Source organism: Littorina saxatilis, linkage group LG17 (genome assembly GCF_037325665.1).
Source record: "Littorina saxatilis isolate snail1 linkage group LG17, US_GU_Lsax_2.0, whole genome shotgun sequence".
NCBI lineage: Eukaryota > Metazoa > Mollusca > Gastropoda > Littorinimorpha > Littorinidae > Littorina > Littorina saxatilis.
The window spans coordinates 70402694-70415768 of NC_090261.1; the positions used below are offsets into that span (position 1 = coordinate 70402694).

The following is a 13075-nucleotide window of genomic DNA, read 5'->3' on the forward strand; positions in this document are numbered from 1 at the left end:
GCTCATTCGCACGTGGAAATGGCCGATTTCGAAGAAAAAACTAGTCTCGGCCCGCTCAAAATAACAATGACCGAGACTTTCAGTAATTCCTTCGCGTGACGTCAAACCCTCTTACGCCATAATGTGACATCTTCAAGACATAACCCTGACTTGTCTCCTGGATTACTGCGTCATGATAGATACATTTCGAAGAACAATCACAAGGTTTGGCTCACAATCCAAAAAAGTGTGAGCATTCTGCCATTGACTGTGCGGATAATTACATTTATTTTCGGTTTACCGCAGTAAGCCGAACACAGTGTTGGGGGGAGAGCATCACCGTGTTTGGCCGACTTCCGGTGAGACGACCCGCAGTCGACCGACTGAAATTTTGTTCGTGAAACCCGATAACGTCGGATTACTGTGGTTCTCTCGGACAACTGCAGTTGGTCGACTGTGTTTCTGGCTTATGAAACTGGCCCCAGGTCACTCAGAATAGCAGTAACTGTGTAGAAACTGTATCAACACGCTGGAATGCAGGCGTTAGATCGACGTTACAGGAAGCGACTGAAGCTAACGGTCTGAGCTGCTATATCCGTACGTGGTCAGATAGAGCCATATGTGTGGGTACGGATATATCCGTACCTGGGAGACGATGAGTTAAGTAAGGTTTGTTAGATGTTTTACTGCTTGAAAAGGCAGGGTGAATTCGTGAATCACTGTGGAGAGTCAAGAGTTAGTAAAGAATATGAGTTGGGAATACCCATCTGTTTGAATTTGCATTGTTAATATTAACTTTTCAATAAGAATCAACATCGTGCATCTTAACTCAGCGATGAAGGATGAAGGCGGTTTTAGACAAAGCTTTCTTGACAATGTCAAATCATGTTTCAAAAATTAGGTCAGAAGGAGCACAAACTTGATTGGCTGATTCACCATCAAATTAATGCCAATAATAAGTAGCTTTGCAAAGCATTGGGTCTCTCATTCCAACCATTCATTTTCTTTATTTCATCCTGTATTAAATTACATATACTCTACCAACTCACAGCAATTTACCTCAGTTTAGCGCTAGGACGCTTGTACACATCACCTTGGTAACAAGGGAAGCAACCCTAAAAAAGAACGGCCTTGACCCTTTAGAAGGACCACGTGACCGGGGTCACTTCCCGTGTGCGTGCACATAAAGCGACGCCATGTTATCATTCCTTTCCAAGCGTTTACATGCGGTGGACGTGTGCTGATTACGCTCGAGCTTCATAGCTCACGGTTCTGCTGTTTACTTAGCAGAGACTGTTCACCTTGGTTCCCGACCACTCTCTCTACCTACGGCTGTCTTGGGTGAGATAATTCCAAATTTTTCTGTTGTAATTTGTTCGGTCTGTGCGTCTTTGCCTGAGTTTGTCGTCTTTGTTTTGTTTTGTTAAACAAGTTGACTTACTGGCCGTCATGTCTGACAGCGGCAAGAAGAAGAGCTTAACAAAGCAGGCAGCTGCTGAGCACTCGCCTAAGTAAAGTTCTAGAAAGCCTAAACCATCTAGCGTTAAGCTTTTTGATCCTACTTCTTCGAAATCGTTCGACGTACAGATTGATGCACCCCCCTCCCTTCGGAGGTTGCCAATAGTAACCCTGTTGTTTCTCCTGAGGTTTCCTCTATTCTATTGACTCTGAGCGCGCAAATCAACGCGCTGTCTGCGGATCTCAAGTCCACGCGGGAGGAGTTTCTCTCTTTACCGCAGGGGGTAGGAGATTCTTCTTCTCTCGCCAGGGTTAAGGTTCCCCCCTCGGTGACTGTGACTAGGGCTGACGTTCACGCTTGTCAGTCTCCCGGCGATGGGGGGGTTCCCTCAGGTGCTGCTTCCTCTTCTGGTCACTCCGGCCAAAAAGGTATTTATGCCTCACCAGTAGCGGGGTTCTCCCGCCAACGTGAGGCGCGTTTACCGGAGAAAGTATCCCCCCCCCCCCCCCCCCCGTTGTACGGGCAAGGGGAGAAAGTTCCGACCCCCTGCCTCTTACCTTCCGTTCTCGCGGTCGGGTAGAGCAGGGAAGGGACCCGGAAATGCAAAGGGATCTGTTGTCGTCCCCTTCCGCATACGAGTTGGCGGCGACACAACAATCTCAGCTTCCGGCCATTGGGCAGGAAGCCGTCCGTAGGGAGTCACATCACGGGTATAGCATCCCGCATGTGGCTTCTTTTCCGGTCGATGTTCTGGTTGACTATCGTAGTCAATACGGTGACATTCTTCCGGGTAACACGGATGTGATGGATGGTCAGTCGGATTTTGGTACTTCTCTGCAAGAGGAAGATAGCAATTTCCGTCTACCATCCAAGCTGCCTCACGCTCTTGCGTCTGCGGCTGAAGTGGCTTTTCGCTACTTCGAGGAAGGGGTGGTGTCTACGGCAGGTCTGTCCGTTCCGCCACCTTCGGCTTTGGGAGATTTCCGTTCGCCGGAGGATGATTCTCACTTCTTTCGTTTTCGGGTACCTCCATCTGTTGCTTGGGAGATGTCAAGGGTCTTGGGCAAGTCCAAATCTCATGCCAACATGCGCGCTGATACAGTTCCACTTTTGGTAGCACATGGTGCTGCTCCGGATGTAGTCAAGCCTTGGCTTTCTTCCTCTCAGCAACTGACTTCCGCTGTCCAATCTGGCCGGAAGTTTACGTTGAACTCTCAGTCAGTCAACCTTATCAACTCGTTTGCTCTTCCGCGGGCTACACTTCCGGTGACTCCGGAATTAGCTTCTCTCCGGGAAGACGGTTACAGTAGGGACAGAGCTGTTCCGTGTTCGGAACTTACTCTTTTGTCCTTAGAAGAAACGGGCAGATCTTTGCTGGAACTGTCCTCCTTGTCGGAGACAATCCAAAGAGCCCTCTCGCGTTCTATTTCTACCTCTCTCGTTCCGTTTGAGTTTCGGAAAGATGCGGTGGAGAATGATGTAGCTACTTTGCTCGCTACATTGGCCAAAGTGTCAGCAGAACAAATGAGCCTGTCGGCTGGGCTTTATGCACACTCGGTTCATTCTCGCAGGTCCGCTTTTCTTACTGGATCCAAGATTCAGGATAAGGTTACGATCGAGGCATTGAAGATCTCTCCTTTCACGGAGGGTGCTCTTCTTGGGCGGCCCTCTCTTGAAGCTCTCCAGAAGGAGATGCGTGACGCACGGGATTTGGCAATCTCCAGGATCGCGCATGCTGGGTTTGTCAACCCACAGACCAAGCAACATGGTCCCCCCAAGACACAACAGTCTGCGTCTTCTAAGGGCAAGGCTCAAGGTCAGTCTTCATCTTCAAGGGGTCGGGGCCGTGGCGTCCCTTACCCAAAGAAGGGTCCGTCTTTTGGCAAGTCCAGGGGGTCGGGGCGTAAGCCTCACCCCCAATGATGCCCCCCCGAACCGCTAGTCCCCACATCCCCCATCCTTGTGGTGGCGGGCGGCCCCTCCAGGGTCATTCATCGCTGGTTACTCAAGGTAAACAGCCAGTGGATTGTGGGGATAGTGCGTTCGTGGTTCAGGATTTCGGTGGGGAGATCTGACGAGAATGCCTCCACCTTTTCGGCCATCAGCCAACTCAGAGGCGAGGTCCGCTATTCAGGGCGAGATTGTGTCTCTTCTTCAAAAAGAGGCCGTGGAGGAGGTGCTAGACCACAGCTCCCCGGGTTTTTTTTGGAGGATTTTCGTCGTTCCAAAAGCCTTGGGCGCCTGGCGTCCCGTGTTGGACTTGTCTCCTCTCAACAAGTTCTTGAGACAGATCCGTTTTACGATGGAGACATCCGTGTCAGTCAGGAACGCACTCAGACCTGGCGACTGGGTGACGTCGGTCGATCTGACCGACGCGTACTTTCATATCCTCATTCACCCATCCGACCGGAAGTGGTTGAGATTTCGGTGGGGAGATCGTGTGTACCAGTTCAGGGCTCTACCGTTCGGTCTCTCTCTCGCGCCCTGGATCTTTACAATGGTGGTTCGCCAACTCTGCGCACTTGTCCGGCAAGAAGGGCGTTCGGTTGAGAGCATACCTAGACGATTCGTTGATACTTTCAGGACTCGGAATCATGCCGGGTTCACACCCAGTTCGTTCTGAGCCAAGCCAACGATCTGGGGTTCTCGGTGAATCTGATCAAGTCAGAACTTACTCCCTCCCTGGTTTTCTCTTACCTAGGGATGAGGTTCAATACTGTGGATTGGTCTGTCCGCCCTACACAGAGGAGGATAGAAAAGCTTCAGACGCTTATCTCACATCCCTGTCCTCGCAGAAACGAGCGCCCGTGCGCGTTCTGACATCACTGCTCGGGCAGATGGAGTCGATGTCTGCGTTAGTGCCGTTAGGCAGAGTTCACAAGCGGCCTTTTCAGGCCTCCCTGAGCTCGTTTTGGAACCCGTCAGTCCAGGGTTGGCAGGTCTCAGTTCCCCTAGAGGGCTGGTTTGCACAGACCACGAATCAATGGCTTCTTCCTTGGATTTCTCAGGGCGTTCCCATTTCGATTCCTCCTCCAGACGAGGACTTGTTCACGGACGCCTCGCTTTCGGGGTGGGGCGCCCATCTGTTTTACCACACGGCTTCGGGCTTGTGGACGGCCGATCAGGCGAAGCTTCACATAAATGTTCTGGAGCTCGAGGCGGTTTTTCTGGCGTTTCAGGCTTTTCTTCATCTGGTAAAGGGCAAGGTCGAGCACTTCCACGACCGCATCACCAACGCCTCATCATCCAGGGAGCTGTTCTCCATCATGTCCTCTCTCCTGGGCTCCTCCCCCGCTGCCCCCTTACCCACTGCTCACCCACCACAAGATATCCCGGAGTTATTCTCGGAGTTCTTCAAGGACAAGATTGACAAGCTTCGGAGAACACTCGATCAGCAGCCCTTCGTCCCGTCCCCACCCTCCCCCTCCTTCTCCGGCTCCCCCCTCACGTGCTTTCAGCCTGTCACTCAAAACCACGTCAAGCGACTCATCACCAAGACGGCCATCAAGACCTGCGAGCTAGACCCCCTGCCAGGCTTCCTCTTCACCAAGTGTCTGGACAAGCTCCTGCCGTCTATCACAGATATCATCAACATCTCCCTGGCCACAGGCGTCGTTCCCGACTGCTTCAAGTCTGCTGTTGTCCGCCCACTCATCAAGAAGCCCAGCCTTGACGTCAACGAGTTGAAGAACTACCGTCCTGTGTCCAACCTGCCCTTCCTCTCCAAGCTTCTGGAGCGTATCATCCTGGAGCAGTTGAGCGCCCACCTGTCTCAGAACTCGCTGATGCCAGTGTACCAATCAGCGTACCGCCCTCACCACAGCACCGAGACGGCGCTCCTGCGAATCACCACGGACCTCCTGAACGCAACAGATAGCGGTCTCATCTCTGCCCTTGTGCTGCTGGACCTTTCCGCGGCCTTCGACACGATCGACCATCAGCTACTCGTCAATCGCCTCAGTTCCACGTTCGGCATTCACGACCTAAAGAACAAAAACTCTTGTTTATATCACTTAACACTGCTCGTAGCAAAGATGTGTCTCGGGTTACCTTAGCCAGGTGGATCTGAACGCTTATCCGGCAAGCGTATGATTGGTGGCAAAACCAGAAAGGGGGGAGGGGGGGGGGGCAGTCAGTCCTTCCTCTCACTTCTGCTCGTACACATGAGGCAAGAGCTTGGGCGTCTTCCCTGGCTGTTCTCAAATCCGGAAGGCTGTCATAAGTCCTCGAATCCGCCTACTGGAGGTCGGAGGACGTTTTTCTTAATTATTACTTGCGCGACGTTGCCAGCCGGCGTCAGGATGGGAGTAACGCTCTACCAGCTTTGGTAGCGGCGGGACAGGTTTTGCCTGCTTCTTAAAGTGAGTTTCTTCCCACCACCTATAGTAGCAATCTGCTATATGTGAGTTGGTAGAGTATATGTAATTTAATCAAAAATGTTAGTAATAAATTTTCATTTGATTAATATACAGGCAAATCCGGATAAGACGAAATTGAAGGGACCGAATTGTTATTGTGTCCTATCCGAAATTTCGACTTGGTCATAGTACAGTGGAACCCCTCTCTAGCGACCTTGAAAATGTTGACAAAAATCGGTCCTTATGGAGGGGGGTCCTTACAGAGGGAGGGGGCGGGGCCACAAAGAAAGTCACCTCGGATTTTCTTAAAAAAAGAAAACAGAGAAGTTTGAGTTGCTGACGACCGTTTCCTCAAGCAAACTGCTTCGATTTCATGTTTGACATTGTCGATGGTGTCCACCAGTTCTGGTGCATGTTTCAATGCAAAAAGAGTTAGTTTCTGAGCAAGCATTTCTTTACAGCAGTCCCTGCAATGATGAAGGCCCTCCGAGAAAGAGAGTGAAAAATCGGCCACCGTTCTCAGCATCGCGTATCTGTGTGTAACCTCTTTCATTGACAAGATACTCTTGTTTCCCTGCAGCCTTGACCAGTGAGTCGGTTACCTAATCTGTGAACCCTTCAGTTGTGTTGCTTTGTCAAAAGTTAGACACAGTCAACTAGTTTTGCTCTGAGTGAACAGTGCAGCTGGCCTCAATTAGCCGGTGACACCTCTCTGGCCACAGCACCAAACAGTACATGGCTGGGGGGAGAGAGAGAGAGAGAGAGAGGGGGGGGGGGGGGTAGCTGGCTAAACTCAGTGGGGTGTCCGGTGTCACTGAAGTCAGCAGGAAGAGCATTGGAGAGAAATAGAGAGGTGTACTCTTCCAAACAATTTCCAAGGATCAGTTGTCAGGGCTTAGGGTAGTCAGTGAGGGAGAGTGAGAGCGGTTTGTGTACAGTCCGACTGAAGAGTGAAAAGTCACTGCCACAAGATCGGCATGCAGTCAATAAAGCCAGACAAGAAGAATGATTATGACATGCGGCTCTATCTGCTGTTTTTTTTATTCAAACTGGTTTTCAACCCTTATTCTCACAAAGCATCTGCACACCTGCCTCTGCCTCTGTGCTGTGTTTGTGTGGCTGCTTTCGTATGATGTCAGTGCATGGTGAGTGCGTTCACTGCCTTGTCACCACTTCCCCACCTTTTTCAGAATGTTTTCTTGGAGTTGGATAATTCTCCTTACTCCTCGCCCCCTCCTTACTCCTCGCCCCCTCCTAACTTCAGTTCATACTTTATTGCGTGCCGACTGACCAGTCGGTGTGGCGTCCGTGTAGAGAAGGGAATAAGGTTACACAATGCGCTAGTGTGAGACGCCAAGTTTCGTGTTTCGAGTTGCTATAGTAAATATAGAGTAAACTTTGTTTTTGGGACTGACTTTCTGTTGTGTGCTATCCGTCTTTCGACTTACGTAAGAGAAATCCCATTTCGAGCTCAGGGTACTTTGTACACATAGATAAAGAGGGATAATTCCGGACCAGAATTTCTTTGTGTGCTAAGCGAATTTTTGACTTAACCGTTTGTGAGTTAGCTGGATTTGCCTGTACTTGCCAACTCACATATCTGAGTCCCTCCCTCCTACCCCGCTATATATATATAAAAAAGAAAGGCGTGTTTTTAAATCGCTGCAAAGGGAATGATAACATGGCGTCACTTTATGCGCACGCACACGGGAAGTGACCCCGGTCAAGTGGTTCTTCTAAAGGGTCAAGGCCATTCTTTTTTAGGGTTGCTTCCCTTGTTACCAAGGTGATGCGTACAAGCGTCCTAGCACTAAACTGAGGTAAATTGCTATATGTGAATTGGTAAGTATATTAATCAAATGAAAATGTATTACTAAAATTTTTGATTTTTGACAGATTATGGCTTTAAATTTCAGACTCTGCAAGAGACTCGCTGTTTTCAAGCCAGCGACTGCGCCATCCACTGCATGACGTGGACACGAGAGGGCAGCACGCGTCTTCTCTGCATTGCTTCCCAGGATGCCAGTATCCACGTTGTTGATGCTAACAGCGGCCTGCCCATCAGGATCATTAGCAGACACAGCAAGACTGCATTTTCTCTCTGTGTAAGTTGCTTGTAGACTGTGTGTGTGTGGGGAGGGGGGGTAAAGGAGAGAGAGAGAGAGAGAGAGAGAGAGAGAGAGAGAGAGAGAGAGAGAGAGAGAGAGAGAGAGAGAGAGAGACACACACACACACACACACACACACACACACAGACACACACAGACACACAGGGACAGAGAATGTGTTATGAGATCATACAGCAAGACATTTTCTCTCTGTGCAAGCTGTTTGCCCTGTAAGAGAGAGACAGACAGACAGACAGACAGACAGACAGAGAGACGGGGACAGGGAATGTGTCTGCTGGGATCATACAGCTAGACTGCATTTTCCCTCTGTGCAAGCTGTTTGCCCTGTACCGTCAGAGAGAGAGAGAGAGAGAGAGAGAGAGAGAGAGAGAGAGAGAGAGAGACAGACAAACAGACAGACAGACAGACAGACAGACAGACAGACAGACAGACAGACAGACAGACAGACAGACAGACAGACAGACAGACCTGACCTGATGAGCTTGAAACCCAATAGTGTGAAAAGCTGAAGGGGTTGCAAAAATATGTTCTCGGGAAGAAATTTCTAGTTAATGTCATAATTATACACTGCTGCACAAAAAAAAAAAACAAAAAAAAAATATTGAAGGATTTTACAGGGTCTTTTTTGTGCAGATGTTGGATCACTTTATGCTGAGCGGTTCTGGAGACAGGAAAGTCATGGCTCACAACGTCCACGTAAGTCCATGAAAGTCTTGAAGATTTTGTGTGTGTTTTGCTGTGTGGGTGTGTGTATGTGTGTGAGGGGGCAAGGACAACCTGCATTCATAGAAATAATGCACAGCTCAGATTAAAAAGTAAGCTAGTTTCAGGAGTGAATTCTCTTCTGTTGAGAACTGGTTTGTGTGTATGCCTTTTGTTTGACAATATGTGATTTTTTGCAACCTGTATTCACTGAATCTTTTGAGAAAGTGCCTTTGAAAGTGTACGTCAGATTCAGGTGTAGCCGTTTGTTCTGTTGCGTTTTTTGTGTGGGAGCATTTCTTTTTCTTTTCCTGTGTCCAAAATGTGTGTGTGTGTAAATGTGTTTCAGACGGCAGCATTTGCATGGGAGCTGTTCCATTTCTTGTCCTGTCACTGTGTCCAAAATGTGTGTGTGTAAATGTGTTTCAGACGGCAGCATTTTCATGGGACCTGTTCCAATTCTTGTCCTGTGTCTAAAACATTTTTGTGTGTGAATGTGTTTCAGACGGCAGCATGGGAGCTGTTCCAATTCTTGTCCTGTGTCTAGAACATTTTTGTGTGTGAATGTGTTTCAGACGGCAGCTTTTGCGTGGGAGCTGAACGACCACAAGGGTATTGTGACAAGCGTCTGTGTGGACAACGGCCTGCTCTTCTCTGCTGGCTATGACAAACTCATACGCTGCTACGACTTGAAGGTGAGTGGAGGAATAGAACTGTGGTGTTAGATGTTCTCATCGTTTTATCATCGAAATGCACGGGGGCAAGCCATTAATATCCCATCATACTTTGCAGGGACGGTACAATACTGAACCAAAACATGTGATGATCATTTTGTCCTCACAATACAGGGATGCCAGTGGATATTACAGTGGAACCCTCCTTTTGTCTCAGTGGACTCCAATAAAATGACTCAATGTGTTTGTTTTGGCTGAGTATTGTACCTTACCTGCAAAGTCTGATGGGATAGTACAGTGGAACCCCCCTCAAGACCTCCACAAATCTGAGAAAATGAGGGCTTGAAAGGACTGGGTGGACTGGGTGGACTGAGTGGCCGAGTGGTAACGCACGCGCTCGGAAGCGAGAGGTTGCGAGTTCGACCCTGGGTCAGGGCGTTAGCAATTTTCTCCCCCCTTTCCTAACCTAGGTGGTGGGTTCAAGTGCTAGTCTTTCGGATGAGACGAAAAACCGAGGTCCCTTCGTGTACACTACATTGGGGTGTGCACGTTAAAGATCCCACGATTGACAAAAGGGTCTTTCCTGGCAAAATTGTATAGGCATAGATAAAAATGTCCACCAAAATACCCGTGTGACTTGGATTAATAGGCCGTGAAAAGTAGGATATGCGCCGAAATGGCTGCGATCTGCTGGCCGATGTGAATGCGTGATGTATTGTGTAAAAAAATTCCATCTCACACGGCATAAATAAATCCCTGCGCCTTGAATATGTGCGCGATATAAATTGCATAAAATAAAAATAAAAAAATAAATCCCTGCGCTTAGAACTGTACCCACGGAATACGCGCGATATAAGCCTCATAATGGGGGGTTAGGCAAAAAAAAAAAAGTTGTATGTCTCTGGTCACCCGACCCTACCTGGTTTTTTTCCCGCCGACCCTAGACTTTTTTTTTATTGCATTTGTAAAAAAAAAGAAGAAAAAAAGCGTCAAAACAAAAGTTACAGACGGCAGACGACACAAGGGGGATAACCCCGCATCCCTTTTGTCTCATGTGTTTTGTAATGTGTTGTCTTTCTCTTGGTATAGTAAGTCCAGTCTCTTGGTATAGTAAGTCCAGTCTCTTTGTATAGTAAGTCCAGTCTCTTTGCGTCACTGTATAGTTATTTTCTACCCTGACCACACACAAAAAAAAAGAAGAAAAAAAAATACATACCTACCTACCCTATTTTTTGTAGCCATGTTACCAGAAACATACAACTTTTTTTTTTTGGCCTTAAGACGAGAGTCCACCGAGTAAAACAAATAAGGCAGAGTGCCGTTTCAAGATCAAATAAACAAAGGGAAGTAAGCGGTCTAAATGCTGTGACAAGTGTAGTAGAGTCAGTGAGAGTTATTCCCAACCATTCTCCTGGCACCTGAGAGAATAACAAGCATTGAAATGAACAAGCGACTTTCATCCTCTCTCTTACTCTATTACACATGTCGTATGCATGTCGGGCACAAAGTAAGAATCCGGGGCAGAGTTGGAATAATCAGGATTTCCCGAAACCTCATTTGATTTCCAACAAAGCGCCGCATTTCCGGAAACGAGCTGCCTCGTTCTAGAAATGGCAACCCTTCGACTGGCACAAAAAAAGTATACCCTTTTCACAAGTCTTGAATAAGGTATATGAAAAAGCAAGGTCTTAGACAGGGGAAGTCTTGAATTGGGGGGGGGGGGGGGGGGGTACACTGTGTAATAATTCTCTCAGTGACACTCAGCGCATGCTGCTAGCTAGTTGCTGCTGTCTCGATCTATTTTGAACACAATGAATTTTTTTTTTCTCAGAGTAGAGTGTTAGTTTGTTACAACAGGCTGAAATCATCTTTAATTTGAATCAATTTTAAATTACATATTCTTACTCCAATTCTCATAAATGCATTGATTTCAATCTCACATGCTAGATGTCGAAAAACTACTCAAATTACCTGCCCTTGCAAGGGTGGTAACCAAGCTAAAAACAGACGCCATAGCCGTTGCTATGCCCTGTCCCACCTGGTTACCCATAACCCACCGCGCACCACATGAGCGCCGGCATCCGGAATAATCATTCTCGATTTTCGACGACACACGTCAGACGTGCGGAATTCGTCTGCTCACTTGGCTTTCCCTCACCCTTGTCTTTGTGACGTTATGGGCTTGGGGGGGCCTTTACCTGTTCGCCTTTCTTTCGGCGAGACCTGCCCTTTTTGACTCACATGCGAAGCAAAAGTGAGTCTATGTACTCACCCGAGTCGTCCGTCCGTCCGTCCGGCCGGCCGGCCGGCCGGCCGTCCGGAAAACTTTAACGTTGGATATTTCTTGGACACTATTCAGTCTATCAGTACCAAATTTCGCAAGATGGTGTATGTTGACAAGGCCCCAAAAAACATACATAGCATCTTGACCTTGCTTCAAGGTCAAGGTCGCAGGGACCATAAATGTTGTCTAAAAAACAGCTATTTTTCACATTTTTCCCATTTTCTCTGAAGTTTTTGAGATTGAATACCTCACCTATATATGATATATAGGGCAAAGTAAGCCCCATCTTTTGATACCAGTTTGGTTTACCTTGCTTCAAGGTCAAGGTCACAGGAGCTCTTCAAAGTTGGATTGTATACATATTTTGAAGTGACCTTGACCCTGAACTATGGAAGATAACTGTTTCAAACTTAAAAATTATGTGGGGCACATGTTATGCTTTCATCATGAGACACATTTGGTCCCATATGATCAAGGTCAAGGTCACTTTGACCCTTATGAAATGTGACCAAAATAAGGTAGTGAACCACTAAAAGTGACCATATCTCATGGTAGAAAGAGCCAATAAGCACCATTGTACTTCCTATGTCTTGAATTAACAGCTTTGTGTTGCATGACCTTGGATGACCTTGACCTTGGGTCAAGGTCACATGTATTTTGGTAGGAAAAATGTGTAAAGCAGAAGGTCAAGCATGTGAGTCGTATGGGCTTTGCCCTTCTTGTTATTGAATTGAATTGTTGTTTGGTAGCTGCTTATTGGCGGCCTATACCCCAGACGGGGTCACAGGCGTAGGTGAGGTGAGGAGCTGCTTGTTTACAGCCGCTTCAGAAATTTACTTTTCTGGTGGACTTCGATTTCGGCCTTTTACAAGATGGCCGATAGCAAGCAGTAACTTTTAGCCCTTTTTTAGAAACCTCTGTGCGGGTCGTCGACCCTTCGAGTAGTACTGCTTTTGTAGTAGCTGTTCGTGCGGATAAGGTTTCCTTTTTTCTTCCCAGCCCTCCTCTCCTCTTAAGGAGAACCAGTCAGTGTCTTCCACTTTCGGGGGACTTAACGATGAAATATGTGTTTATTTCTCAGCTGTTTTAGGCACGATCGGCCGCCCTCTGTGGCGGCGTACTCCTTGGCAGCTTCGCATCGTGGTCTGGTGCAAATGGCCAGTTCGGTTCAGCCCTTTTTTGCCTCTGGTGGCTCTGGGTTGTTTGCGAGCACCCTCTCCTTTCGGGAGGGGGGGCCTGCTCCCACCTGCCTCTGACCACTCTGATTACCTCCGGTATTTCTCAGTGTGTTGGGGGATGGGGGGGTGGGGGGGGGTTTCACGGGTTTTTCGGCCAGATTTCCTTGAATCGGAAACCTGGTCAATCTCCTCTGGGGTTTAATTCCCTCGTCTCGGGAGGATTCTCGCTCCGGGCGTTTTGGATTGTCTAACTGTTTGGTTAGAGTTTTAAAATCCTTTTTTTGTTTTGCGCTCAGTCAATTGGAACTAAGA

At 48.0% G+C, this 13075-nt stretch overlaps 1 protein-coding gene across 1 annotated transcript in view; it reads left to right on the top strand.

Annotated features, from left to right (window-relative positions):
• The window catches only part of LOC138952392 (zinc finger protein 106-like), a 47942-nt gene that overhangs the window by 21957 nt on the left and 12910 nt on the right, over positions 1-13075 (top strand). Inside the window, exons 11-13 of the mRNA XM_070324060.1 lie at positions 7713-7901; positions 8559-8621; positions 9203-9322. Of these exons, the coding sequence (XP_070180161.1) occupies positions 7713-7901; positions 8559-8621; positions 9203-9322 (372 nt within the window). The remainder of the gene's footprint in view (positions 1-7712; positions 7902-8558; positions 8622-9202; positions 9323-13075) is intronic.